The sequence below is a fragment of the Budorcas taxicolor genome, chromosome 4, assembly GCF_023091745.1.
Source record: "Budorcas taxicolor isolate Tak-1 chromosome 4, Takin1.1, whole genome shotgun sequence".
NCBI classification, from domain to species: Eukaryota; Metazoa; Chordata; class Mammalia; order Artiodactyla; family Bovidae; genus Budorcas; species Budorcas taxicolor.
The window spans coordinates 33,703,492-33,730,436 of record NC_068913.1 but is presented as its reverse complement, the minus strand read 5'-3'; the positions used below and the strand labels follow the sequence as shown (position 1 = coordinate 33,730,436).

At 39.3% G+C, this 26,945-nt stretch overlaps 1 protein-coding gene across 1 annotated transcript in view; it reads right to left on the bottom strand.

Moving 5' to 3' along the window:
- Window positions 1-26,534, bottom strand: part of KLHL7 (kelch like family member 7) — a 53,005-nt gene extending 26,471 nt beyond the window's left edge. The window contains exons 1-6 of the mRNA XM_052638674.1: window positions 26,245-26,534; window positions 9,998-10,100; window positions 9,013-9,106; window positions 8,595-8,719; window positions 6,719-6,894; window positions 4,888-5,062 (exon numbers count right to left, since the gene is read on the bottom strand). Of these exons, the coding sequence (XP_052494634.1) occupies window positions 4,888-5,062; window positions 6,719-6,894; window positions 8,595-8,719; window positions 9,013-9,106; window positions 9,998-10,100; window positions 26,245-26,364 (793 nt within the window). The 5' untranslated portion in view covers window positions 26,365-26,534. The remainder of the gene's footprint in view (window positions 1-4,887; window positions 5,063-6,718; window positions 6,895-8,594; window positions 8,720-9,012; window positions 9,107-9,997; window positions 10,101-26,244) is intronic.
- Window positions 26,535-26,945: the final 411 nt, after the last annotated feature.

The window sequence follows — 26,945 nt, the reverse complement described above, 5'->3', positions numbered from 1 at the left end:
GGCTAATTTATCTTCAACAGCTTACTCCATGTGTGGATAAACAGATGCAGGTCTCCACCCAGTGAAACCAGCAGTATGACACAGTATGCAAATAGGGGTATAATAAAAAATCCGATATGAACACATACGAAATCCACATAATGAAAGCACTAATCTGAAGGCGTCTTCTTGGTCTTGCTTTTCTTTCACCTCCCTGTACTTAAAGAAACTAGGTACTACCTAAATCTACTTCTTTAAACTCCCTACACCTTGGTTTTAAAGATAGCAGCCTGGGTGAACTCTCCTTTTCCAGTTCTTTTCGTATCACCCCTTAAGGGATATGTTCTTGATTCATACCTGTTTTTCCCCTCGACACCTTAACTGAAACCAAAAGCTATTATACCATACACTGTTTTATGCTATTGCCACTCATGAAAAATGTTTATTATTAGATATTCATCTAAGATATTTTTAGTAAATATAGAGCATTCCACTGTATGGATATATCATACTTTCCCAAACTAGGGGACAGTATTGGGTCAACTTACCCTAAAACCATAATATTATCAACTAGTAGCCATGTGATAAGTCTAACAGAAATTTCACTCTACTTCCAAATCAAGGGAAAGTGATAGTATTTAACAATCAGGTGAGTGCCTAAAGCCTGTGCTCTGCAACAAGAGGTGCCGCCGCCACGGGAAGCCCACGCGCTACAACTAGAGTAGTGCCCGGCTCATCACCCCTACAGAAAGCCTGCACTCAGCAATGAAGGCACAGCCCAGCCAGCAGGAGGAGAAACAGGAAGCAGAACTAGGGACCTGGAGCACAGATGTGGAGAAACCACCCCAGGTGCGACGAAAGGCTTGGAAATTACGGAGTGGAGAACTGACAGCATCTTTTTAATTAAAATTCCCGAGGAAGCTGACACTATTGGGAGAGAAAATGGCTGAGAATTTTCCAAACTTGATGAAAAACATGGATTCCTCAGACTCGGGAAAATGAACAAACACTGAGCAGGATAAACACAAACAAATGTCCAGCTATATATTTGATGCAAAACATCAAAACCAACAGAAAGCCTTTTAAAAAGCCACAGGCAAAAAATTCACACTGTATACAAAGAATGACAACTACACTGGCAGGAGACCTCAGTAGTAATGATGGAGGTGGGGTGAAACATCTCCAAAGTATTGAGAGAAAATATGTTCCACCTAGAATTGCATGCCCAGTTCACCTTTAAGAATAAAAGGAAAAAAAAGATTTTAATATAACTAGTAACTGAAACAGTTTAAAATCAATAGACTGTCAATGTATGAACTTTATAAAGGATGCTTTTCAAGAATATAGGGAGAAGGTCTAAGATACAAGAAGAAATGGTATGCAAAGAGATTGACAAATATGGATAAATTTAAATACTATTAAAAAAAATTAAGCCCCATTTGAAAAGTTAAAAAAAACACTAAAATACAGAACAAAAAACATTTAGTGTTTGCATTATTCTTCATAGATTTAAGTACAGCTTAAATACACATAAATTTTAAAATAGCACTATAGCAAGGTCTGACAGAGCATGGTTCACTGGAGAAGGGAATGGCAAGCCACTTCAGTATTCTTGCCTTGAGAACCCCATGAACAGTATGAAAAGGCAAAATGATAGGGTACCAAAAGAGGAACTCCCCAGGTCATTAGGTGCCCAATATGCTACTGGAGATCAGTGGAGAAATAACTCCAGAAAGAATGAAGGGATGGAGCCAAAGCAAAAACAATACCCAGTTGTGGATGTGACTGGTGATAGAAGCAAGATCTGATGCTGTAAAGAGCAATATTGCGTAGGAACCTGGAATGTCAGGTCCATGAATCAAGGCAAATTGGATGGATGTGAGTCTGAGTGAACTCTGGGAGATGGTGATGGACAGGGAGGCCTGGCGTGCTGTGATTCATGGGGTCACAAAGAGTCGGACACGACTGAGTGACTGAACTGAACTGAATATTTGTCAAAATCCTCAAACTCTCAGAAAAAGCAGTATCGGTATCCACTAGAAATAAGTTTAAATTCAGGAAACAAAAGTAATTTCTTAATTATAGACATCTCCTACCTACTCCACTCATATCCACCTACATACCCCAACACATGTACCCAGCTAATGTCAAAGCCAGGTTCATGGCTCTAGGTGAGAACTAAAGGTATTCCCATCAGCGTAAGGGAAAGACAAGGCTAATATTTAACACCACCATAGTTAATTGAACACTGTTCAATTAAAAACTTATTCAATGCAATTAGGCAATATAACAAAAGAAAAAAGTATAAATATTAAGGGAGAAAACTAAAATCATGATTTGCAGATCATTAATTATTTCCTAGAAAAAAGAAATCCACTGAAGTTTTAAAAAAAGATCAATAATGACTAATTAAAGAAAAAATACAATCACAATAGCAACAATAAAAATATCTGAACTTTTTTTTCAAAAAATATAAAATGTAAGAAAATTACAAGTTCTCTAGGGACACACAACAATTTAAATGAAGTACAACAATATTTAAGGGCTTCCCTGATGGCTCAGATGGTAAAGAATCTGCCTGCAATGCAAAGATGAATCATTCAACAATGATCCTGGGTTAGAATCTTGCCAAACATTTAGGAGGGAAAATAAAGCTAGGCTCTTATTTATTCTGGGTGGCATGAGATTATTTTATATGTAATCAATCTCAGTTGCATATAAGGTTTAGAAATTAAAAAAAAAAATCCATAAATGCACAAAAGGAAAATTTAGGAAATTTTAAAAAATCATCTTGGACCAAGAAAGACCCTTCCAAACATATTTCTAAAGCTGGATATAAAGGAAAAGACTGATTAAGATTTATCAACACAAAAACAACTTGAGATTAGACTTGCCATTTCAAGACGTTTTCCTTCCTCTCTCTTGAAAGCCACTCTCCAAAAACAAGGAAAGAAGAAGCAAACAAACTCTACCTCTGATAGTGCTAGAAGATCTGCAACTCCCGAAACAGTTAATGAAGACAGCTAGCAGACAGAACGGTAGACCTGAATAGTTACGGCAACAGACACCAGTGAGAAGCAAGCCAAGTGATCCTGCAGAACCCTGGAATGATACAGAGTACCCCAAAAGCTGGAGTGGGGATGAAATCAAGACAACTCTAAAGTCCTAAAATAAATGACCGCTGAATTGCCAGGTCTCCTTTCCCTACTTCAGTCAGATACCTATGCTTTTCCCACTATAGGAGACAGAAGGGTTGGTCTTTGGAGATTCTGAATCAGAGATGTCCAGATTCAGGGAATCATACAAAAAAGGGTGTAAAACTGAAAACAGGGATTAAGTGAAAGCCTTCAAGTCAAAATGTTTCCCCATTCAGTTCCAAATGCCTCCAACCCAACTACCTGAGAAAGTAACTACAGATAAAGACCTTTGGGGGTCCCCAATTTAAAAACTGTCTGGCTAGCCTGATTATCTTACAGTTTAGCCCGATAAATGAGAAGACCACTCACATACATAGTATTATCAATTTAATAATAACACACTCTTATAAATATGATTCATAGATGATATAAAATAATTGTTTTCAACAACAAAAAGAAAAAACAAAGGCAATACAGAAAAAAAGAAAAAAGGCAATACAGGAAATGCAGGCAAGATAAGAAAACATTAAAGGCATTATAATGCTACTCTGGAATAAGTATTATAGCCATGAAATAAGAAGAGAATAAAACTCACAGAAATACAAAATAACTGAAATAAAAGTGCTAAAAGAAAAGTCTATTTCCAAGAAAATAGAAAAGGCAAAGATGGATAGGAGAGACAAGAAAAGATTACAGACTCAATCCCTAAAAAAAATCACAATACCAGCAATAAAGAACTGAGAAATCTGTGGCTGAATAGATACAGAATGCCAGTGTGATAACTAAAAAAAGATGAAAACCAAGGTACATTACTGTGAACCTTCAAAATACCAGGGATTAAAAGGAAATAAAGTGTTACATGCTTACAAGGAAGCACACTAAATAAACTGGCATCAGATTTCTCAAAAGTAACAATGGAAGCTAGTAAACAATGGAAAATGCCTTAAAATTCTAACTGGAAATGATTTTTCAACATAATTCTATACCCAGTTTAACTATCCTTCAACATTTTATGATAAAGGTGTGATTTGTCAAATTTCCAAATATTTACTGATCATATACTCTTTCTCAGGAAGCTTTTAAGGATATATCCAATCAAACAGAATTTAGGAAGGGGAAGACCTGCGTTTGAGGAAAATAGTGAAATCTAACTTAGGAAAGGAGTGAAAGAACATCCCAGGGTGGCAGAGAAGTCCCATGATGAGAACTGTGCCTTAAGTTTACACCTACAATGCAAATACTTCATACTGGAACAGGCAGAAAGAAGGCTCTATGAGCAGTGCTGCCAAAGAAAGAAAAGCAACAGATTGTTTAATTGTACAATTTTATTAAGTGGCATTTTACAGAGGGGTTGGGATTCAAGTCTGCAAATCAAGAAAAATTAAGTGAATCAAAAATGAATGTGGCAAAAAATGTGCTCCAGGTGCAACAAACCAACATTTTTCTTCCAAAAAGAAAATGTGATCAGAGTACACTACTTGGCTCAATTATTTTAAAAAGGAAATAAAACACATAAAACAAAAGTTGCTGTACATGAAAGGAGACAAAGTCTAATTTTTTACCTTCTATCCCAGGTGTTCCTATAAAATAAGGGATGAGGCTAAGTTCCTTCCAGATAGACAGTTGAGAATCCCAATAGATTAACTATACAGAAGGGCTAAGTCTCAAGTGTTTCTCCCTGGCTGCCCCATCTGATCCAATCTGAAGGGTTTTAAGTCCATGAGAAACTGGCTAGATGATCAGGTTGTAAATGGATATTAAGGAAACTTACTTATCACCATCTTAAGGCATTCAGGATTGTCTTGAATAAGTGGTTCAGCTTGTACTGTTTTACTTAAGAAATTCTTTGATATAAGAGGAAACCTGACTTTAGCAAGGATGTCAACCATAAAAGGCTGGCGATTAGGTTCATCATATTTCAACCACCTGACCGCAGCATCATAAACCTAAGGGGAGAAAAAAAGCATGGTAAAATTTTTAGATGGCAGCAGCACTTCCAATTACCTATGTTTACTCTCACAGTGAAGGGAAAGAATCTCATTAAGACATAACTGCTTATCCCAAACATCTTATTCAGATACTTGTTTTCATCCCCGAATACCCACCTTTACTTCAGAACAGTTTATACAATGCTCTAGTGATTCTTCTAGGTAATATGCTTTATAGAACTTATTACTACTGCATAATATAATGATAAGGAGGATGTTGAATACATATTTTTAAATTGCTTTTAAACAAAATATAACTTCTGTTTTGGAAGGAGATATGATATACATTTCCCACTGAAAAAATCTATTGATCAATGCTAGTTTCAATTATTTGCTTATATGGTACCAGGAAAATGTGTTATTTCCTCAGAGGCCTTCTACCCCAAGAGATATGAAGGTCATCTAAGATTTTGTTTCAATCTAATATTCCTAAATTATGAACTGATAGACCTATGTGCTTTCCACAAACTTTATGATATAAAAATTCTATATATATAAAAGTAAATTAGAGTATTTATTTAAGAATTGCTTTCTAAAATAAAATAATTCATTTAACTACCAAAAAAGTGCCAAGTTTATTAACATAATTTGATCTACAAATCACTAGTTTAAACACACTGAAAAAAATGTATTATTTCATACACCACACACTTTTAGGTCATATTAATAAGGCCTAAATTTAGTTTCCCCATGAGTCAGTTAAACTTTTTATAGGAATTAGTCTTTTATTTTTAAATAATTTCTTTTTGGGGATAGTTTTTGATTTACAGAAAAATTGGAAAGATAGTATAGAGAGTTCCCATATACCCTGCACTTAGATGTTAATTGGTACATTAGTAAAAAAACTCTCATCATAACTAACAAATAAATGTTGATACATTAAGGTCCATACTTTAAAAAAATCCTTTAGTTTGTCTAATTTTCTTTTTCTATTCCTCAGTTCCAAAGAAGATACATTACATTTAGTCATCATATCACCTTAGGCTCTTCTAGACTATGACAGATTCTCAGACCTTCCTTGTTTTTGACGATTTTTGACAGTTTTGAGTTCTAATCAGTATAGACTGTCTTTCAATCTAGGTTATCTCATGATTAGGCTGGGGCTGTAGTTTTTTTGGGAGGAAGACAGAGATGACATGCCAGTCTCATTATATTAAGGGTATGTGCTATCAACATGGTATCACTGATTTCCATGCTATATAATACATTATCACAAACTTTTTGACTTAAATTACAGAGGATGGGGAACTGAAAATAGAGATTAATTAAATGTCTGCATATTAAAGCGTTACCCCATCTAGCTCCCAACGCCTGCACCCAGCTTACACCTCTAACAGTTTATCTGACAGTTCTGGAGATGACAGTCCAAAGTGGATCATACCCTGGGCAAAAATCTAGGTGTCAGCAAGGCTGCCTGAAGGCCTAGAGGAGAAACCATTTTCTTGATTTTTCTAACATTCAGCAGCCATGAAACAAAATTTGGAATACTCTACTTAGTGTAAATACCGTCTCTCCTAATATGATTCTTTTCGTTATCATGTATCCAAAAATGAAGTGTAAGAAGTCCATAGGAACATTTTTACTAAGAATATTGTGGGAAGGCAATTTAGTTACCTGATCCTCTGCTCTCACAGTCAGAGTGTCCTGGTTGAGGAGATGTGTAACTCGCTTGACATCAAGTTGTAGAAATTCATCAGTTTTATAAACTTCAGTAAAATGCTGATGAATAAAGTCATCTGCAGTTGCTTTCAATTCAGGACAGTCTAGACACTCCGCTAATACACTTATACCTGAAGATAGAAAGAAAATAAATGAACCAAAATACCTTTTAGAAAAAACACAGTGAAGATACAGTAATTGACTCTAGGAAAATGAGATAATAAATTTCATAAATCTTTTCCATTGATTTGTCTATTGTTATGCCAGCATGATACCATCTTATATGTGGCTGAATTTGGTACTTGGTAGGACAGACCCTCTTCAATGTTTTTCCAAACTTTTCTTGGCTACAAGTAAAACATTTTCTCTTGCAAATAAATTTTAAAATAAGCTTATAATGTTCTACTTTTTAAAATTCTAATATGACTTCAATTAAGGTTGCTAAATATTTGGATTACTTTAGGGACAGTTGAGAGATCTCCACTTAGATTTTTTTAATGATCTTCAATGTAATTAATTGATTATTAATGTTCTGTATCAGGAATCTGCAAAGTACTGTCCATGAGCCAAATCACTCACTTCTAGCTGTAGGGTCAGCAGCTAAGAATATTTTTCCTATTTTTAAAGGGTTGTGAAAAAAGGGAGAGGAGGGGAGAGAAAGAAGGAGGGGAATGTATTAACCAATAAGATGGCATGCTATATACTCATGGTGAGCAGTCGGCTACATATGAATGTTTAGGATCCCAATAGGGAAATGATACTTTCACCAAAAACCAGTATTTATTTATTAACTAATTTTTGGCAGTTGAATTTATGGTGATTATGTGACCAAATAAAGTATCATGTGGATCAATAAAATATGAATGTGAAAAGTAGTTGTTCCTATGAAGACTGAGGTTTAAGAAAGACTTGAAATAGCTCAAATCAAGCATGACCAAGACAACTGATAAAATCTGAGAAAACACTGCAAAATTCTAGACGGATTCTGTCATCAGACTTCTTGCTGAGTTATCAATTTAAGGAAATTAAGAATAAAAAATCATAGATGATATATTATTGGTGTGACTTATGTAAGACAGATGTAGGTAAAATCAGTATTTATAGAGTTGGGCTTAGCATCAAACAGCAGATTGCTATATTTGTATTACACTAAAATAAAATCTTTACAATTGATAAAAACCTTCTTTAACCACTTACTACATTAATAAAATTTAAATTAGCCAACTAAATACTGTTCTGATTATGCCAGATAAGGAAACTTCTATTGTTACTGTATTTTTTCTTGATTGCACTGATGGAAACCTTCAGCACATAAGTGAACACTAGCATGTTTCCATGCAAAGAATATTTGCTATCAGTTTCAGACACATACAGGTTAACTATTTTATTTCTAGTTTAAGAGTTTTTATAAATATAGGAATGAGTACTGAAATACAAAAGTGCCTTCAGCATCTGTTGCTACGGCTGTAAGTATTTTTATATAAGTATAGCATGTTAGCGTAGTAAATTATGTTTGTTTTTTTAACATTGAATCATTCTGGCATTTCTAAAGTAAAACCTTGCTCCTCTTCCTATACATACAAAAACATCATTGCTAAGGTTATTTTTTATTTTGGAAAATGCTGATACAGTATTTTATGGCTTGTTTCTGCTGAGGTTAATAGGCATCTCCCTAACCTCCTCTTAAAATATATTCCTGGAAAATATTTTAGTGAACATCTCAAGATTAAATGAGGAAAAAAGATTAAATAAGGATACTTATAACCATGCCTTTTTTCTTTATTAAAATACAAATTAACTTTTTTTTTTAAATAGGAATCTCATTTCTTACCAAGACAGTTTGAAGCATCAACTTGTTCTTTCAAAAAATCAACACACATTTTCTTCACAGGTTCAATCTGATACTGATTTGCTGCATCTAACAAGGACTGAACATTGTTGCTATTCACAGAAATTCTGTAAATAAGGTGAAATGAATATTAATTTCCTACAATTTACTGTTTAAATAATGCTGCTTTAAAATGTATCCTACTGGCCCCTAAAATTAAACAAAAAATTAAGATTTTTCAGCCTTTGAACTAGTATAGCATAGGATCCTCAAACCCCACCCCTACCACCCTTATAGTTTTTCATTCTGAAGAATGTGGAACACACCAACTTATTATAATAATACTTTGCCATGGCAGATCCTGACCTTACTTCTCCATAACAGAAATGATCCTTCATAGCAGAAATGATCCCTAACTTACCTAGCTGTATAAGCAAATTCCACAAGTTGTTCAATAATGTCAGGTTCGGCATCTTTGAGTTCCACTTCAAAGGACTTTGATTCAAGCATGTTAGCTAATACAAAGAGAAGAAACATAAGTGGCATGAGTACTTCCATGAGTCTAACTGAAGAAACAGATCATTCTAGGCTGTGTTAAATGTTAGAGAAAAATAGAATGACACACACCTCTCTGAAAGAAAACACCCTAGGAAAGCCTAACCAGCACTCCCCTAAAATAAATGCAAATTAATTCTCCATACTTGAGATGTGCCTTAAAATATTAGTCAATTAGTGTACTTTAAAAAAAAAAGGCCAAGTAAACAGAAAGACATAAATCTAGATTTAGTATTTCCCCAACTCCTAAATTAATTTGGTAGCATTCTCTTAAATTGCTATGGGAAAAATGCCTCTGATACAGCTGGAACAGACCTATAAAAACAATGACAATTAAATATACATAGTCAGCTTTCAACAGCAAGGCTCTCATTCTTCCCCAAAACCCTGGTAGGTAGCCAGGGCATTAAAGAGAAAACTTGAGGCAAATATATTATATAACTTGATCAAGCTCATAAGCAGTACTAAGTAGAAAAACCAGGACTCGGACCCAATTCTCAGCTCCAAAATATGTGGTTTTTTTTAGTATATTTCATTTTTCATTTAACTTGCTAGATAAAAGGCCATAAGACTATCTGCTCCTTGGCCTTTTCATCTGAAATTAAGAAAGAAACCCAGTATTCAACTAGAAGCTATATGTTCATTAGTAAACACTTAGAGGCCTTTGGGGCTAAAAAAGGACAGCTCTCCTCCGAGCAGTCACCACCGTGACCACTCTTCAATCTCCTCACCATTCTATGGCCTTACGTGCTTTTAAAACTGGCATATTAAATATGAAAATGGCATATTTCCATTTAGACCTCACCTAAATCTCATAGAAAAAATATTGTGTTTTATCTTCAGATACTTACTTGTGAACATTAAGTTAAAAAAATGACTGGCTGCAGCAAGGACAACACGATGAGCAGGTATCTTTCTTTCCTGGACCATAAGGATCACATCACACAGTGTTTTCTAATCAAGAGAGAAATAAATACAATTAAAAAGGGCTCAATGGGAATGGCTAGGCAAAGGAAAAAAACAGGTGCTGACCAAATGCTTTATCTCTGTTTTCCATTTAAATCCAGTATTTCCCCAGCACAGATCTCGTTTATAATGTAAAATCTATTTACAAAGGACTTACAGAGTTGCTGTCATGAGTTTGGTGTATCAAAATCTGGCACTAAAGCTCCCAGTTTTTCAAACAAAACAATATAGTTTTTAAAAACTGTCCTTGATAAAATGTAAAGTACACACTGCATTTTCCAAGAAAGTTGCCTTCATAGACCTAACCCGAAACAGGAACTACTCAGAACATAGAGTAGATGAACCAAGTGTCCACTGAGTACTCTTGCCTTAAATAACACTTTTCTAATATGCACTTCTGATAAGACCTGGATAGCAGCCACTTTTAAACTGTGATATCTAACCAAGGATAAATGTGTCACTGTAGGTTACTGAAAGAAGACAAACCTAGATTGTATACTTAAAAGTGTTAGAAAAATGGGGAACATTAAAGCTTAAGATTTACTTACTTAAAGATGAGTTTCAAGAAAAAAGAAATGTCTTATTTATCAAATAAAATTTCAATTTCTTAATGAAGTTAAAGATATAATGTATAGATTTGGCTCAGAAAAAAATATGTAAAGCGCTCTCTTAGGCACTGGGAATACGAGGCAAATAATATTTTCAGAGTAATAGTACTCACAAATCTAAATAATGGCCCAATAGCTCAGAAGATACGGAATTTTGCAAATTTAGGTATTTTACTAAAACTACTGATATAGTTTCTGATAGATAAATCACTATTTCCTACATTACTATTCCACGAATAAAAACCCAAATAAGATAGTTAACACTTAGAATGAGAAAAAAAATGGGTCCCATTTTTTCAGAACCCTAAAATGGGTTCTTAGTGGGCTAAGAAATGAACATTTCATTCTTACAGCTTACTTAAGGACTTTTTTTTTTTTTAAGGGGCTTCCCTGGTGGCGCAGACGGTAAAGAAACTGCCCGCAAATGTGGGAGACCAGAGTTTGCTCCCTAGTTCGGGAAGATCCCCTGGAGAAGGAAATGTCAGTCCCCTCCAATATTCTTGTCTGGGGAATTACATGGATGGAGGAGCCTGGTGGGCCACAGTCCATGGGTTCACAAAGAGTCAGATACAACTGAGTGACTAACACTACTAGGAACTATAGACTATTGCTTAGACATTATATGCAGATCATAATTAAAGCCACTGTTACTCCAATAATGTCTTACATTTTTATTTCCATTTATTTGGGGAAGGGATACAGAATAGGCATAGCTTGCAGGTGATTTTGCTGCACCACAAAATACTAGGTAGCAAAACCAAGCCAACTGTTTGGTTACCATCAAAAACAAGCTTGATCAAGTTTGCTTAAGAGGAAGAAAGAGAAAAAGACAGGGAGAAGTGAAGGAGGGAAGGAAAGAAAAAAAGAGGAAGAAAGAATACCAACAGAATAGCAAGCAAATTAGATAGGAGAGGGGCCTATGGCTGCTGAAGGGAAGTTCCAGAAAACGTCAAGTTAAACTGAAAAGGAGCAAAAAACCTTCCCAAGGCATACTTGGGGATGGGAAATGTTAGTGTAGTGAATTAACAGACACAGAAGGAAGTCAGGGAAATCAGAAGAATCTTTGTACAATTTAGTCTTAGTCTAAGATTAATCTCTAGCTGGATATAAATGTGTACAGCAAGTGGGAGGAGGTGAAATGGGAGCAATCGTTTACATCCAAATGGTACATTTATTTGACTGGACTACAACAGATTAATAGGTCCTATTCAACAAGAAATGGGACTGACCTAAAGAGAGAGGTCCCTCCTGCTATCTGTCCTTGGGAAAGAGCGGTATGCACAAACAGGAAATGGGGAGACAGAGACTCAGGAAGCTGGAGAATGAAAGCCCAAGGTGAATAGAACAGAAACTTAAACAAAACTACCTTTTGAACAACATATCTTCACTAGATTAAACACACCAAAAACTTGCAATTTCTGTTTATGTCCTCCCATATTTGTTACATCTTTGTATTTATTATTTTCAGCTTTTGAATCTTAAGTCTCTTATAAAAGCATAATTTTTGTGTAACCTTGCCTGAGGTTCCCACAAAGATAATTTTAAATAGAGTTTAACATAATCCTGTTTATCACTAATAACTTAATTTCATTTTACATATGCTACTTTTTAAAAGCTATTTATTATTTCCTTGCTATCTTCATTTTTTTAACTGTCAGTTGTTATTTTGGTCACGTATTCTTTGCTTTTTTTCCTCTATCAGGGACTTATATAGAGATCTGTCAAGTATTTGCAAACTCAGTCCAGCAGGGTATTGTTCTAGGCATGCAAGAAGGGTTCAAGAACAATATATCTATTAATGTAATTCATCATACTGATGGGTTAAAAGAAATTTTTCACGTAGAAAAGGTTCAATATATGACAAAAGGGTGTGTGATAATATTAAAAATTCATTTCCTGAGATTCTTCAATAAAGAAAATGATGTATCTGTCCGCTTAAGGTCATTCATCAGAATCAACAGCAAACACACATTTAATAGTGAAACAGAAGAGGCATTCTCATTCAAGTTTGAAATATATATATACACATATACATACATCCTGTCACATTTTCCTGGAATTTTTAGCCAAATCAGTACAGAAATAAAGATTAATCAATTTAACACTATTAGAACTTATATTGAAAGTCAGTAAGGTGGCTAGACAAAGAAGATAAATATGAAAAGCCAATTAGATGTGAGTAATATGCCATTAAAAAAAACACACAAATGAGAAAAAAAATCCTAATCACAGCAGTAAGAAAATAATTAAATATCTAGAAATAAACCTAAGCAATGTGAGGGATCTACATTAATGGGAATTTGGCATATGATAAAGATACCATTTCAAGTATGTGGTGAGGAGGTGGGGCACAGGTAACGGTTAAGGCAGTGAAATTATTTTGCTTGATACTGTTAACAATGGATATATGTCATTATACATCTGTCAAAACCACAGAATGTAGAAAGAATGAACTCTAAGATACACTATGGTTAAAAATGTAACAAGGCCTCATCCATTTTAACAAATGCCTCACACTTAGACAAGATGTTAATAAGGGGAAACTGGGGCAGGGGGATGAAAGGGGTAAATGGAAACTACTTTCTGCTCAATTTTTCTGTTAAAACTGCTCTAAAAAAAGTTTAATTTAAAAAAGGTGGAGAGAGATTTGATAACTGACAAAATGGTATTGGAGTGGCTGTTACCAATTTATGAGAAAATAAATAATAGTTTTCTCTCTCAAAGTGCTCTCTCTTCCTCTGGTGACGGTAAATACTGGGAAGGACGTCTCAGTCCTTTTCTCCATCCGTCGCTGGTGGAAGAGTGACTGCCGGATGAGCAAGAGCATGGTAAAGGTCACTGACCACACAGAGCCAGGTTTCCCAGCTCATTCTTCCAGGAATCTGCTCCCCGAGCAGAACTGAATTCACTGGGACAGGCTTGCCTCCGCCTATGGCAGGAGAGGACTGTTTCCATTCCTCAGCTGCTCTGCCTCAGATTGGGTGGGAAAGTTTTTAGTTAAGGGGGAGAAGAGGAGGAAGCCTCTTTATGCTCAAGTCAAGACCATGCTCACTAGTCTGTCATCACCCTTAATTTATGTCTCCTGTGTCTATTTCTGAAATATTTAGAACCAGAAGAGGGTCCCTCAAACCACTATGGATAGACACTCAAACCAAGGCAAACAGCAACTCTGGGGCTGCTTAGGGTTTGCAGGTATTAGGCACTTTTGTGGGGAAAGTCCTTTGGCTTGAAAAGATGCCCCTCAAAACCCCCCTAAAGGCAAGCATTTTAGACATGCATTTGTGGAATGACCTTTCGCTCTCTTTAAGTAGTTGCCAGATAGGCCTGCAAAAAGGCACTTTAGGTTCCTGTAAATTCCACAGCATTGCATGAGGTTCTAGCTCTCTGCAGTATGTGTTGGCGTTAGGAGAAGGCATGCAAGCAGCAGTCCCAAGTTCTATTCTTCACTGTATCCCAAGGAGAGGACTGAGGAATGACTAACCTTTGGATTTATGTGGCTTGTCAACAAGGTTCTGCAATCAGTCCCTCCCAGCGTGAATTCAAGTTGACCCTGGGTACAGATCCCTGGGTAGACTGTAGATTCAACTATAGTTGGGTGGTGGATTTAAATCACTGAAAGGATAAATGAAAATGGAACCCTTATTACACAGGAATAAATCATCATTTTGGATTGAGATTTACTAGAAAAGCCTCAGGGAAGCCCAGAAAAGCCTCAACAAAGCAATAATAAACCCAAAGGTTAAGAGAAAAAAATAATTTACATGACTTTAGAAATCTTTTTTGTTCAGAAAAGCAAGAAAAACAGCACTGGGCTTAAATACATGTATAATCAGGATAAGGCAAGTGGGAAAGTAAAAGAAAAACATAGGAACATACCTAGATTAATAAAGGAGATTTCCTTCCTTAAGGGAAATATATGACAAGCTCAGTCAAACAGCTTTGAAAAGAAAAGCAGATAAATTTTGGTGCAACTGATCTTTAAAAGATGAGATTAGAGGGGAAAAAAGGTTACTTTTGTTGTTATTTATTCAATGAAGGTGATGTGGACCAAAGAGATACATAACAGGAAGAAAGAATTCAGAAGCAGACTAAACAATCTCTCTCAGAAAAAAGTTTGACCTAGGAATTTTTTATAAGATTTCTTTTAAAGCTAAAGGTAAGAAATCAAACACACAATTACAGGACTGCCCTCGAAAGACTGGGGCAGTTACAGTAGGTGATTACAGTAAGTTCAGACTGATTTGAAAAGGGGAAATGAAGATCAGCAGTAGAGTATCACATGCATTATTAAATACTCTGCAAGGTGATCTGGCGAGAAGACAGGAATGGTAAACGCTCTACCGAAACATATCGGCGAAGTTTCTGGAAATTAAGACTACAAGAGAGTACTAGGTCACATTAAGGGGAGCCAAATAATTCAGACCTGTTAGACGCTGGGCTTCCCCATAATTAAAATTACCTTACTGAGGGTGGTTAAGGGTTGGCAGTAAACCTAACACAGACCTCTTATATTTTCTACCATGGCAATGTCTATAGACTTTGAAAGGCACTAGTAGAAGAAATAGGTTAGCAAAACATCTGGGGCTAAAATGAAAAGGAAAAGAGGCATTTGATCTAAGCAATGTTAGCTCTACAGGATAGGAAAGTATTCAACTTTAACAGGCTAGCAACTCAGTTGGGGTTGTCTGGAAGGAACAAATGGACACAAAGACACAGCCCACTTCGACACAAATAGGAAACAGAAAGGAATGTGTCTGCTATCACCAAGTTTTCCAGGCCTGGCAAACAAAAGATGAAGAAGAAAGGCAAGGTTTCGAGGAGCATGCTGTAAAGGGCCACAGGCCTTAGAGGAGTCTGTTAAAGGTCACACTCCAGCTGAGACAAACGGAGGGGAAAAAAAGAAAAGGCTCTTCCATGAACTAAGATTAATACATAGAAGGAGACTGGATCACTCTGCTGTACACTTGAAACTACACCATAGAGTAACTATACTTCAATGTATTTTATACACACATATATATGAATATATAAGGAATTTCACAGCAGGTGAGGATTGTAACAAGGACACAAAGGTGCAGAACAACCAGGAGGATCAGAACTGTGGAGGATTCAAGGCCACAAACTGCTCTGCACAACCGCCCGTTACGAATGTGAATCCCTCTCCTCCCAAACAGGAGAGACTTTGTCACTAGACAAAACTCAACTATTTTGGCACCAAGTTGCCAGGAACACAAGGTTCAAATAAGAAAATGAAAATTAATCTTAAACGTGCACGATGGACCACAAGGAGAAAAGAGACTCTAGCAGAGTCAGCAGCTGAGAAACTCCACTGGCAAATTTCCATGGAAAACAATGTATCCTATGCCAACAAAGCATTATTATGCATAGATGAAATTCCTTCTCCAGGAAACAGTTTGCCCATTAGCCTCCTGATCAAAGTGATTCCTCCAGGCTGAGTTTAGTCTTAGGGTCTATCTATTACAGACAGCTGACAAAGGCTAGCAATCTGTCAAAATCAAAAGCCAAGATTTTTCTTTGAAAACTGTTTCACCAGAAACAAAGTTTCTGCTCTGTTTTTGGCTGGCAACAATAACAGTGGGTTAGGACCATATAGTATTACGTAAACATCTTTACTATTTATTGAGAGGTGGGAGATGTGCTTGTACAGTTTCAAGCTTGTGGGGATGGGGGTGACACTATGCTAATCTTAAGAGTCCTGGAGACCCTCTGCCATACTGAAAACGTGACACAAACTACTTTGAAATTGGAGACGTTCTGGAAGTGCTCAATTAACAGTCTATTCCGATGGAAGACAACCTACACTGAAGGTGCTGAAGAAGTTATCCTGACTTGACCTTAACACTTAAGTGAATGCCTTACGGCTGCCACTCAGCAGCATAAGAAAATAGGGAGAGCAGACTTTTGCCTATCAACTGCTTTAACTGACAGGGAGATTATAGATGTGGGAATTCAACAATAAGGGGGTTCATAACAGGCAGACTTGGGGGATTTTGTTGCTAGTATGAAATTAGACAGAATACTGTCATTTGTTCACTGCAGACAGTCGAGAGAGCTATGAATGACATCTTGGCTGAGAACAATTTGAGATGAGAAATGGAAGTGGCCTTCCAAGTCTAGAGTTAACAGATATCTACCCATTCCACACCTTTCTGCATTCCATAGCTTTCTGGAGTAAAAAAATTAAATAATTTCCTGAACTGTTCTTCAGAGGCTACACAAAGGAACAGTCAATTGATGGAGGATGCCTCGTCAGCATTTGAGACAGAACAAAGCACCCCCTGTGCCAGGAACAGAGCACCTGGAAGATAAACAAACCTGGGAATACGAACTCACAGTGCTGTGTCCACTTAACGTCTGTGAAGAGCGCTGGTGCCCGGTTCACCGCTCTAAGATCTCAGCTCAGGGAGTTTATCTGAAGATCAACAGCCAAAAGAGACATAATACAACACCCTAGTGACAGATGAGCAACTACCTGGTAATCCCCCATAGGCAGTGCTTCTCTAGTGAAATAAAGTTGGAAGACGAGGCTTTGCTTGAGAAGAACACCTTGTAAATTCCAATAATCTAAATTTTATAATCTGAATATTCATGTGTCCTGCAAGGGGGGCAGTGGGGAAGATGGCTGGGCCCAAGTCCAGCATACAGAGTCCACCGTAAGACACATCTTACCTGTCCTATTGAGCAGATGGGGAACTCAAGCAGAAGTATGTGAGGAATCTCATCATTAATAAAACAGCAATGCCTTTTGTTCTAATTTAATTTTACTAGCAACTTCGCTGTTGTTGGGTAAAATCAGGAAGAGAGATGTGAACTCAAGACACCTTGCGCCTTTCCTTTGAGAGAAGTATGATCAGAAATATTCTGTTCTCAGTACCACATAGACACAGAAAGACAGACACACGCAGTTTACTCTTTTTTCTGGGAAAAACGTTGGATGAGTGGTTTTCAAAGCTTTTTCTTTAAGCAGTTGAATCTATTTTCAAATGATTTGATTTCATTTATTTTGTATAAACAAAATGGTTTCTAGCCAGAACTAGCCTGGCAACCAAGGTATGGCAGAGGCTCCCCTCACTAATATGCTTAATGATTCATTTACAAAACTTTTGTTTCTGATCTCAGCAATTAGTCCTTCTGGAGGTGCGTTATGGTAGCAGTTTAGAGATTTGGGGACCCAGAAAAAGAATCATTTAATCAAGTGATAAAACAGCATTTCCACAAAATTCAAAGTTAAAACTGTGACCTGGCCATTTTGGCCTCCTCATGCCACCAGGTAAAAAGTTACTACAGTGGGGTAGGTGCCTGATCCTGGCCGTCAAGAAAAAAAATTATTATTCTTCTCCATGAGACAAAAGATGACTGGAACTCAAGGGACCCCCACTGGACTCCTTCTGGTTGTTGGGAGAGACAATCCTCTACAGTTCTCGAGTTCCTGAACATGCCAAGAATGCAAGGTTCTGTTGCTTTTTATCCAAGCCCCCATTTCTCAGGGTTTTGCTGGCAGAAAGTGACCATGACAGTGAGACAACGTCTCCCTTCGAGGATAAAAAGCAAGCCCGTCTATGGTTTGCTGTAAAATTGGCGGACTCCTTAAACTCATTGTTCCCCTCTCTTAGCTCCAACACAAACCCACTGTGTGTGTGATATCCAGCCAGGCCCCCCCACGTCACCCTCACAGTACTTCTGGGGCAAGGGGAACTGGGGCATTCACGCTGACGCGGGGGACGCTGTGCAGCGGCTAGCCAAGTCTTCTGCCAGCATCCATCCAACAGTAACAGGCTAACTCAGTCAGCTTTTAAGTAACATAAAATCAGATCCCAGAGGTAACACTGATGCTGCCAAATGTCGTGGTAAATGTTAGTGTGAGACTAAAGTAATCCTATACAGGGAAGCCCGAAGGTTCAAGATACCTAGGAAGAAAAGATCAGGTCACCACCCCATCAGGTAAAGAAACTTGAGGGGTTGGCTAAAGACAAAGAATAGGATGGCCAGTGAAGAAAGAAGTCACAAATACAACAATTAATAAACCATGATAAACAATGAACGTGGCTTCTACTTTTTTTCTTTTTTATAAAATATTTACATAATAGTTGCCCTTCCCCTCCAAGATCATATAAACCATCAGTTATCATATATAGCCCTTAGGATCTTAAAGTGACCTAGAAGGAATGGATATCAGTAAGTGATCCTGGAGTTAGACACTACAAGTGAAAAAAATTTTGGCGGTATCTATACATATCTTTAATTATAGGAATGAGAATAAGAGCATGCATGTTTGCATTGGACAGCCTAAGGTAGAGGTCATAGTGGGTATCTGTGGATTCTGGCAATCTAGCTTCCAATTTCCCCCTCCTATTAGAACTTCAAACTCTCATTTCTGGGGAGAAGAATCCTCATTATGAACTATCCTGGAGAGAGGGCAATTCTCGGAGCCTGCCTCTCATTATGGAACCCGTAAGTCAGACAGTTCTTCTTTTCACTCCTTAGCAAAGACCTAATCTGGCCAACAATCAAAGGCCAGCCAATTAGACACCTACTTCCAGAATTTTGAAACCCGAGTGAATGATGGAACGATAGGGCAGAGTGTGGGGAGATGGAGACGTCTTTATGGTGGCACGAGCTAGTCGTCAAGACTGTCCCTGCATTGTAACCTTGGCTCCGGGGTTTTTGCAGCCTAGTTACCAACCCTCTCTTCCTTCCTAGTCCTATGGAAGGTGAACCATCCTCCTTCCTCCATATGAGGTTACTCACCTCTAATTCGGACTTCATCTCAGGAATTATCTATCAACTACCTGTTCTGTCTCATAAGAACTCAACCTCTCCATCTCAAATGAATTCTTCCTACTAGTTTTTAAACACACATACATCTCCCATTTAAACAAATAACATCAAAAGCCTTCATTTGACTCCCTGTCTCCATTTAGGGTCAAATTTCTCAAATGAACTGTCTCCATTTTCTGATATCCTACTCACACTAATCTGACTTCCATTCTCCTTATCAAAGTCAATAAACCCCTCTTTGTTATTACATCCCACAAGCATTTTTAGTTCTTGTCTTACTGACTTCTCATAGGCTTCAAAATTTGCCCTCTTCTTTCTGAAACAATTTCTTCTCTGAGTCTCAAAACTCTCACCTTCTTCCTACTCTTCCAGCCATTCCTTCTTTGTTTTCCTTACAGGCTCATTCCCCATCCAGCCTTTATCCTAGTCTCTTAAGTCTCCACAGCTTCAGTGAAGTTATCTTCTATCTGCAGGTAACTCATAAATTCATATTTTTAACCCACAATTCTCCAGACCTGTCCACTCAGATACCTCAATGTCTCAGCAGCACTGTGAACCAATTAAAATGCAAATTACCTTATCCTCAAAGCCTTAATCCAAAAAATAAAAGCCGTGGTCCATTTTTAGTATCTCCTTTTTTAGTAAACAGTGTCATGATCCATTTAGTTATGCACTCTAGAACCCTGGGGATCATGAATTGACATCCTGTACAGAAGTCTTCCGCATTCAATCAATCACCACCTTCACAAAAGCAAAAAAAGCAGCCAACTTTTATTGAGAACGTATGCATTATCAAGTCCTGTTTTAAGTTATCTTGATTATCTAATTTAGTCATCACAGCCACACAGGATGGTTATTATGCCTAACCTGTTGATCTTATCTCCTAAATCTCTTGAATATATCACCTGTGGTGAAGCTCCAATACTTTGGCCACCTGATACGAAGAGCCGACTCACTGGAAAAGACCCTGATGCTGGGAAAGATTGAGAGTAAAAGGAGAAGGGGGCGGCAGAGGATGAGATGGTTAGACAGCATCACTGACTCAATCAATGGACATGAGTTTGAGCAAACTCTAGGAGACAGTGAAGGACAAGGAAGCCTGGTGTGCTGCAGCCCATGGGGTTGCAAAGAGCTGGACAAGACTCAGTGGCTGAACAACAACTTCACTGGTATTGCTGTTGCTGCTCTCACCTCTGTCCAAAGGACCATCTCACTGGGAACTTCTGTTTGGTCTGTCAGCAACTACCTAGTTAATTCACTTATTTCACAGAACAGTCAATCATCTCTGTCAAAAGAAAAACTGATAACACCTCTTCCTCCTCTCACAGATATATTTGAAAGGGTATCAGAGAAAAGGCAAAACCCACTAACTTGACTTATGAGGCTGTACCCGGGTAGATCTCTAGCAACTTGTCCATTTTCATCTTTCACCATCCTCCCGCTACGTTCTGTGCTCCAGTCACACTGGCCTTTTACCAGTCTCTGGTACCTGCCATTTTATGTTAAGTAGGTCTCACACAATGATTCTCAACAGATACTCACCTGAAAGGATGAGTTAAAAAGCCAAACTGCAACAGGGGATGGATAACCAGTGAGCCAAACAGGGAGAGAGGTATTTACAGGGAACTACAGAGACGAAGAATAGATGGATTGGTTTATTGGTTGGTTTACAAGCTAGAGAGGTTAAAACATGCCTAAATGCTGACAGTAGCATCCAGCAGAGGAGAAGTTAATGATGCCTAACAAGGATAGTGTAATCAACGGTGCAGCAACTTTTCTGATTAGACTAGTACTGAGAAAGTCAAGGCCCAGATGGAAGTGCTGGCTTTCAATGGCCTTAGTCACTGTAGCAGAATTTTTTAAAAGTGCCAAAACAAGTTTACAGATTTGGTGGTGGAAAGATGAAAGATAGATAGTTCCAGACTAATGACTTATATTTATTTGTGATGTCAAAAGAGGGATGATCTACTGAAAGTGAGGATACAGGGTTCAGGTTAGAGGAAAACAGTAAAATAAATAGGTAAGTGGGATTGCTCACCAGTAAGTAGTACTGCCAGGCCAGGTGAAGTCAGGACTCACCCGGTGGAGGGCTGCCCAGTAATGGGATATTCTTCAGCTGTGCTTGGAAGCCTTGCACAAAGGTGAACAGTCATCAATGCTGTTTGCCCAAAGGATGTGAAAAAAAGGACAGAGGGCCAAGAAAGCTTGGGACACTGAAAAGAGAGCAAAGAGAGAGATATATCTCCTAAACCGGACAGACAAAAAGAGAAAATTGAGAAGAGTTAAGGATAGGGAGGTCTGGATAATAAGGAGTTGTCAGTGGGCATTGTTATGAAAATTCAATGAGAAAAGCCTGTAAAACACTTTGCAGAATGGCTGTTATAGCCAAAGTAAATGCTTGAGAAGTGTTTCTATTATTGAGGATTTGATGCAGAAGGCTTCGATCATTGCAGGAGACCCTAAGGGTTACCGACGTGTAATAACTGACAGTCTTGGAGAAGTGAGCATACAGAGGTTGAGTTATTTTAATAACAGTTAGTAAGAGAACTGAGGTGACGGCTCAGCAAGCATCCAGTCCTCAAAATTAGCTTTGCAGTTCTCTCACTTCACCCTCAATGGGGCTTTACCATAAGCTCTTACTTTCTAATTATTCTTTAATTCATTTAACCTGAGGAAACTAAACTATAGTGGTACTCCAAGTTCTCAAAACATCTCTCAATTGATAAGGATCTTCCGCACTGCATTAACAAACAGCATCAGCACTGGATACGTGCAGTAGTGACTAATGACCCTGCCCTGCTTTGAAAAGCCCCTTTCTAGTGTAACAGATAATGTGAACCTAAACAAAAAGTTGGAAAAATGACAAGGCACTCCACCAAATAAAATAAGATGCTACTATACAGCCACTCGGAGAAGGCAATGGCACCCCACTCCAGTACTCTTGCCTGGCAAATCCCATGGACGGAGGAGCCCGGTAGGCTGCAGTCCACGGGGTTGAGAGGAGTTGGACATGACTGAGCAACTTCACTTTCACTTTTCACTTTCATGCACTGGGGAAGGAAATGGCAATCCCCTCCAGTGTTCTTGCCTGGAGAATCCCAGGGACGGGGGAGCCTGGTAGGCTGCCGTCTCTGGGGTCACACAGAGTTGGACACGACTGAAGTGACTTAGCAGCAGCAGCATACAGCCACTAGAATGGCTAATGTCATAGAGACTGACGATACCAAGTGTTGGCTAAGACAGAGCAAAAGCCTCTGTCATACAGAACTGGCTGAAGTGTGAACTGGCACAACTTCAGAAATTGTACCCCTATACCGAGTAAAGCTGAATGTAGCCTACCTTGTGACTCAGCAACTCCATTCTTGGGTATTTCCCAACAAAGGCACGTGTGTACACATCAAAAGACATTTACAAAAATGTTCACAGTAGTACTAGTTTTAATAATCCCAAATACCCAACATGATAGAAGGGATAAATTGTGGTGTGTTCATGCAATGTTCATGCAAGTCTGTATGTATGCAAACTACATACAATGAAGACGGACTAGAGCAACAAACGACAATATATATAAATCTCCCAAACAAAATGTGAGCTTTAAGAAACCAAGACACATGAATGTATGCTCTATGATTCAATGTACACAAGTTCAAAAGCAGGAAAAACAAGTCTGTGGCCACAGAAATTAGAATAGTGGTTACCTTTGAGGAGGTAGCAACTGAGAAGGGCATAAGAGGGAGACCTCTGGTGTATCAGTCATGTTCTTTTTCTTGGAGGGGGTATGTTCATTTTGCAGTAATTCTTTGAGCTGCACATTTATGATCTGGATCCTTTTTGTCAATCTTACACTTCATTGTCAAGTTTACTTAAAAACAGGAGGCCAGAAATGACTGAAAGGATAATGGAAGAAAAGGCTTCACAGGAAGCTGAGCAGCAGCAGCTGGCTCAGCAGCATCCCCTTTCACCACTACATACAGATTGACTCAAGTGTCACAGAGAGATGAATGACCTAAATCCTATTGTCTAAGATCACAGAACTACTTAATGATAGAGCAGGAATTGGGATTCAGGAATTCTAAGTTCACAGTGCTCTTCAATTCTTGTAGGGATGTTTCTGGGTGTGTATAGAAGGGCCCTTGTCATCCCATTTTCAAAGTAATGAGGACATAAGGGGATGCAAAAAATAGTAATAACACAAAAGTATTCACCAGAGAACAATGACAATTTAAAAACTGGTCCTCACTTCAACATTCCTCCTCTAGCTTACACTAGCTTCTCCTCTGCCACTTCCCATCAACTGCCCTTGTCAGTCCTTGGTGAGCCTCTTCTGTATTATGTCAAACAGGACAATACGTGTACAACGTAAATCAACTGCAAAAGTCAAACTACACATCTTAACAAAAGATGCAGGATTCTAAGATGGTAAAAATGCTACTGGAGAACTGTTAGCAAAGCCATCGACAAAAAGCAGAAACTGGCAGATTAAGGCCATTGTGGAAGAAATTCCTGATGGCTCATCCAGGGTCCATTTTTCCCTTCCCACTCAGTAACAGAATCCTGCTACTTAGTATTCTGTATTTCTATTGTAACAATAAATAGATACTAATATTGCTTAAGGCTAAGTCTAAAAAGTGGTTATGAATCAATTTTAAACCCCCAAAGCTAAACATAGTCTCAAACAATCCCCTCCTTCTCAAGCAGACATTTGATGCTCCAGCCCAGTCGCACCCTATCTACAGAATGAGGCAATGCTTCACAATGCTATAGTCTGCATATGAAAACACGCATTTGGGGGAATGGGAGGGTTGTTGGAAACAAATCTGGGCGCTAGTCAACTAGGGTTCATTTACCTTTTAGAGGCAGACACTAGTTAAATGCATCAATAATGTCAGCGGTGTCAAACAAAAAAGGTTCACATGAAAGGAACATGAATGTATACATGTAAATTTATCCATGAAAGTTACATAAAATATTGAATTCAGGCATTCACAGCTACTTCAGCCCAAAGACCAGGAAAGATTTAAATGCACTCCCACTACCATCTACTGCACTCATGCACGATGTCAGGAGCTAATGAACAAAAACAAGATGCCAGCAGAGTTTGCTTAAAGACACCAGCAATTATTATCTTCAAAAAAATCTTGAAATTCCTCTATTATTGTCCATATTCCCATCAGAACAGAAACGGTAGGAAAGGAGGCAGGGCACAACCTTTAAAAGGGTGGCGCAGCCACTCGACACGACAAAAACTGGTTAAAACCAACTTGGTCCAAGATGGTGGAAGATTCGACTTCCAGTGGACCTTGAGCCTCATCACACACTTACTGTAATGCATTAGCACAAACTAAATGACACACCCACCAGTGCCCTGACTCTTCTGAGGTTAACCATAAAAGGCCAAAAAGTGGGTGATGGCCCAGTTCCCAGAAATCTCTGCCCCTTCCCCTGAAACCGTTGGAATAATCTTCCCACTCGTTAGCCTATGAAATTATCCAGCCCAGGAAAACTAACCATATAAAGGTGCATTCTCAGGTACTGAGACAGACTGCATTCTGTCTATGGGTTGTGCACCTCTAAATAAATCCACTTCTTACCTGTCACTTCACTTCCACCATAAGACAAAGATACTGAGCTTTGGGAATTCCCTGGAGGCCCAGAGGTTAGGACTCGGCTTTCACTGCTGGGGGCGCTGGTTCAATTCCTACCTGAGGAACTAATCCTACAAAGCCGCAGGAAAAAAGAAACCGACCTTCAATAAAGTCCGGAGACCAGCTGTATGCTCTCAATTAAGTTCAAGTCCCAATCTGGTTTGTGCAGTTTCAGCACCACCAAATGAGCAAGCTAGGTTTTGCAGTTACACTCACATCCTGCTTTTGTCATGAAAAACAGGACCACAGACACAAAACTGAAACATTCCCACAGATCTCCCTGGACGCACATTTCTACAAACAAAGCTTCCAGGATGAGGAAAATGACCAAGCGACTTTTCTGGTCTAAGAGGCATTCATAAACAAACAGATTCTCTGGTTACATTCTTTGGCGTTAAAACCCGTTCTTTTCACAACCCACCTTTCGCCGACGTGCCGAAGACTGTCACTAAAACGCCACACATCAAAGACAGAACAAAGACTCCTCTTAAATAACAGAGGCGCAAGGGGCCCTTAATGGATGGCACGGAATTTATCCACGACTGTTTCTGCTCTAAATTAACACGTACAGGAGACTCTGCCTTCTCCTAGCTCCACCCCGGTAACACAGAAGGGAGGCGGGGATCCTTATTTAAGAGGAGCTGATGTCAGGGCCAGCAATGCTTCTCCCTTCCTCGAGGGCTTCGGTTTGGGCTGTGCCAATGGGATTCTTCGCACGAGATCTCACGGCAGCTAAAAACGGCTGGCCAATGGAGGGATGCTCGGCTCACAAAGAGATAACTAGGGCACAGCTGTTATACAACCGATACCCGACGCCGGACGCCAGTCCGAGAGGTCCCCTAGGAGTCTGACCTGGGAGCCACAGCATCGGCGGACAACGAGGCACTTCTGCTGGAGAGCTGTTTAACGCGACCCTCCACCAGCAGCTGCTTCGCCGGCGTGCGAAAATGCAAGGAAGGGCGAGGACAGAGGAAGAAGAGGGTCGCGATCCACGCGGCGCGGGTTTCAGCCGGGTCCGTCAGGGGCCCAAGCCCCGGACCACCTCCCCCACGCCGACGGTCACTCCCACAGAGGCGGTACCTGTTTCCGCATGTTATTCATGACGCCCATGAAACCTGCCAACAATTTGGCTTCCTCTCGAGCAGCAAGTTTCTTCTCGGTCTTCTTCTTGCTGCTCTTCTCTACCCCAGAGGCTGCCATCCTCCTTCGGTCAGCGCGGCTCACGCCCGGGACTCGCCGGGCCGGGCGAGGGGTTGCACTCTCCAGGCACGCTGGGGCTTGTGTTCACCAAACCACCGAGGCTGGGAGAGTGGCTGGCTGTACCACTCCGCCTGCGGAAGCGCGGGGACACCGCAGACCTTGCAGGAGGGCAAGGCCAGACGACCCGCTCAGAAGATCGCTGTAAGGCGATGTAGTCGCTGGGCTGCGTCTCCAGCAGAACCGGAGCCCGGAGGAGGAGCCTGCGCACTTGGCTCGAGGGGGCGGGGCCGCCAAGAGGGAGTGGGGGGCGGGGTCTACGCGTCAGAGCCGCGCGCCTCTCCGAGCGGCTGGAGGCCGGTGCCGAACGTCCTTTCCGTGCGCCGGCTGTTTTGGTTTCTAGCTGGTCCGGAGTTGCGCGTTCCTTTCCCTTTGCCCAAGACAGGTTTTACAAATTTGGCTGACGTGGCGAGATTATCTTTTGGGGATAATTGGGTGATAGAAGGCATTAAAGAGCGTCCCGTTAGCGTAAACTCCGTAAGGACCAGCGTCGGTGTTTCTTCACTGCCGTGTCAGAAGATGAC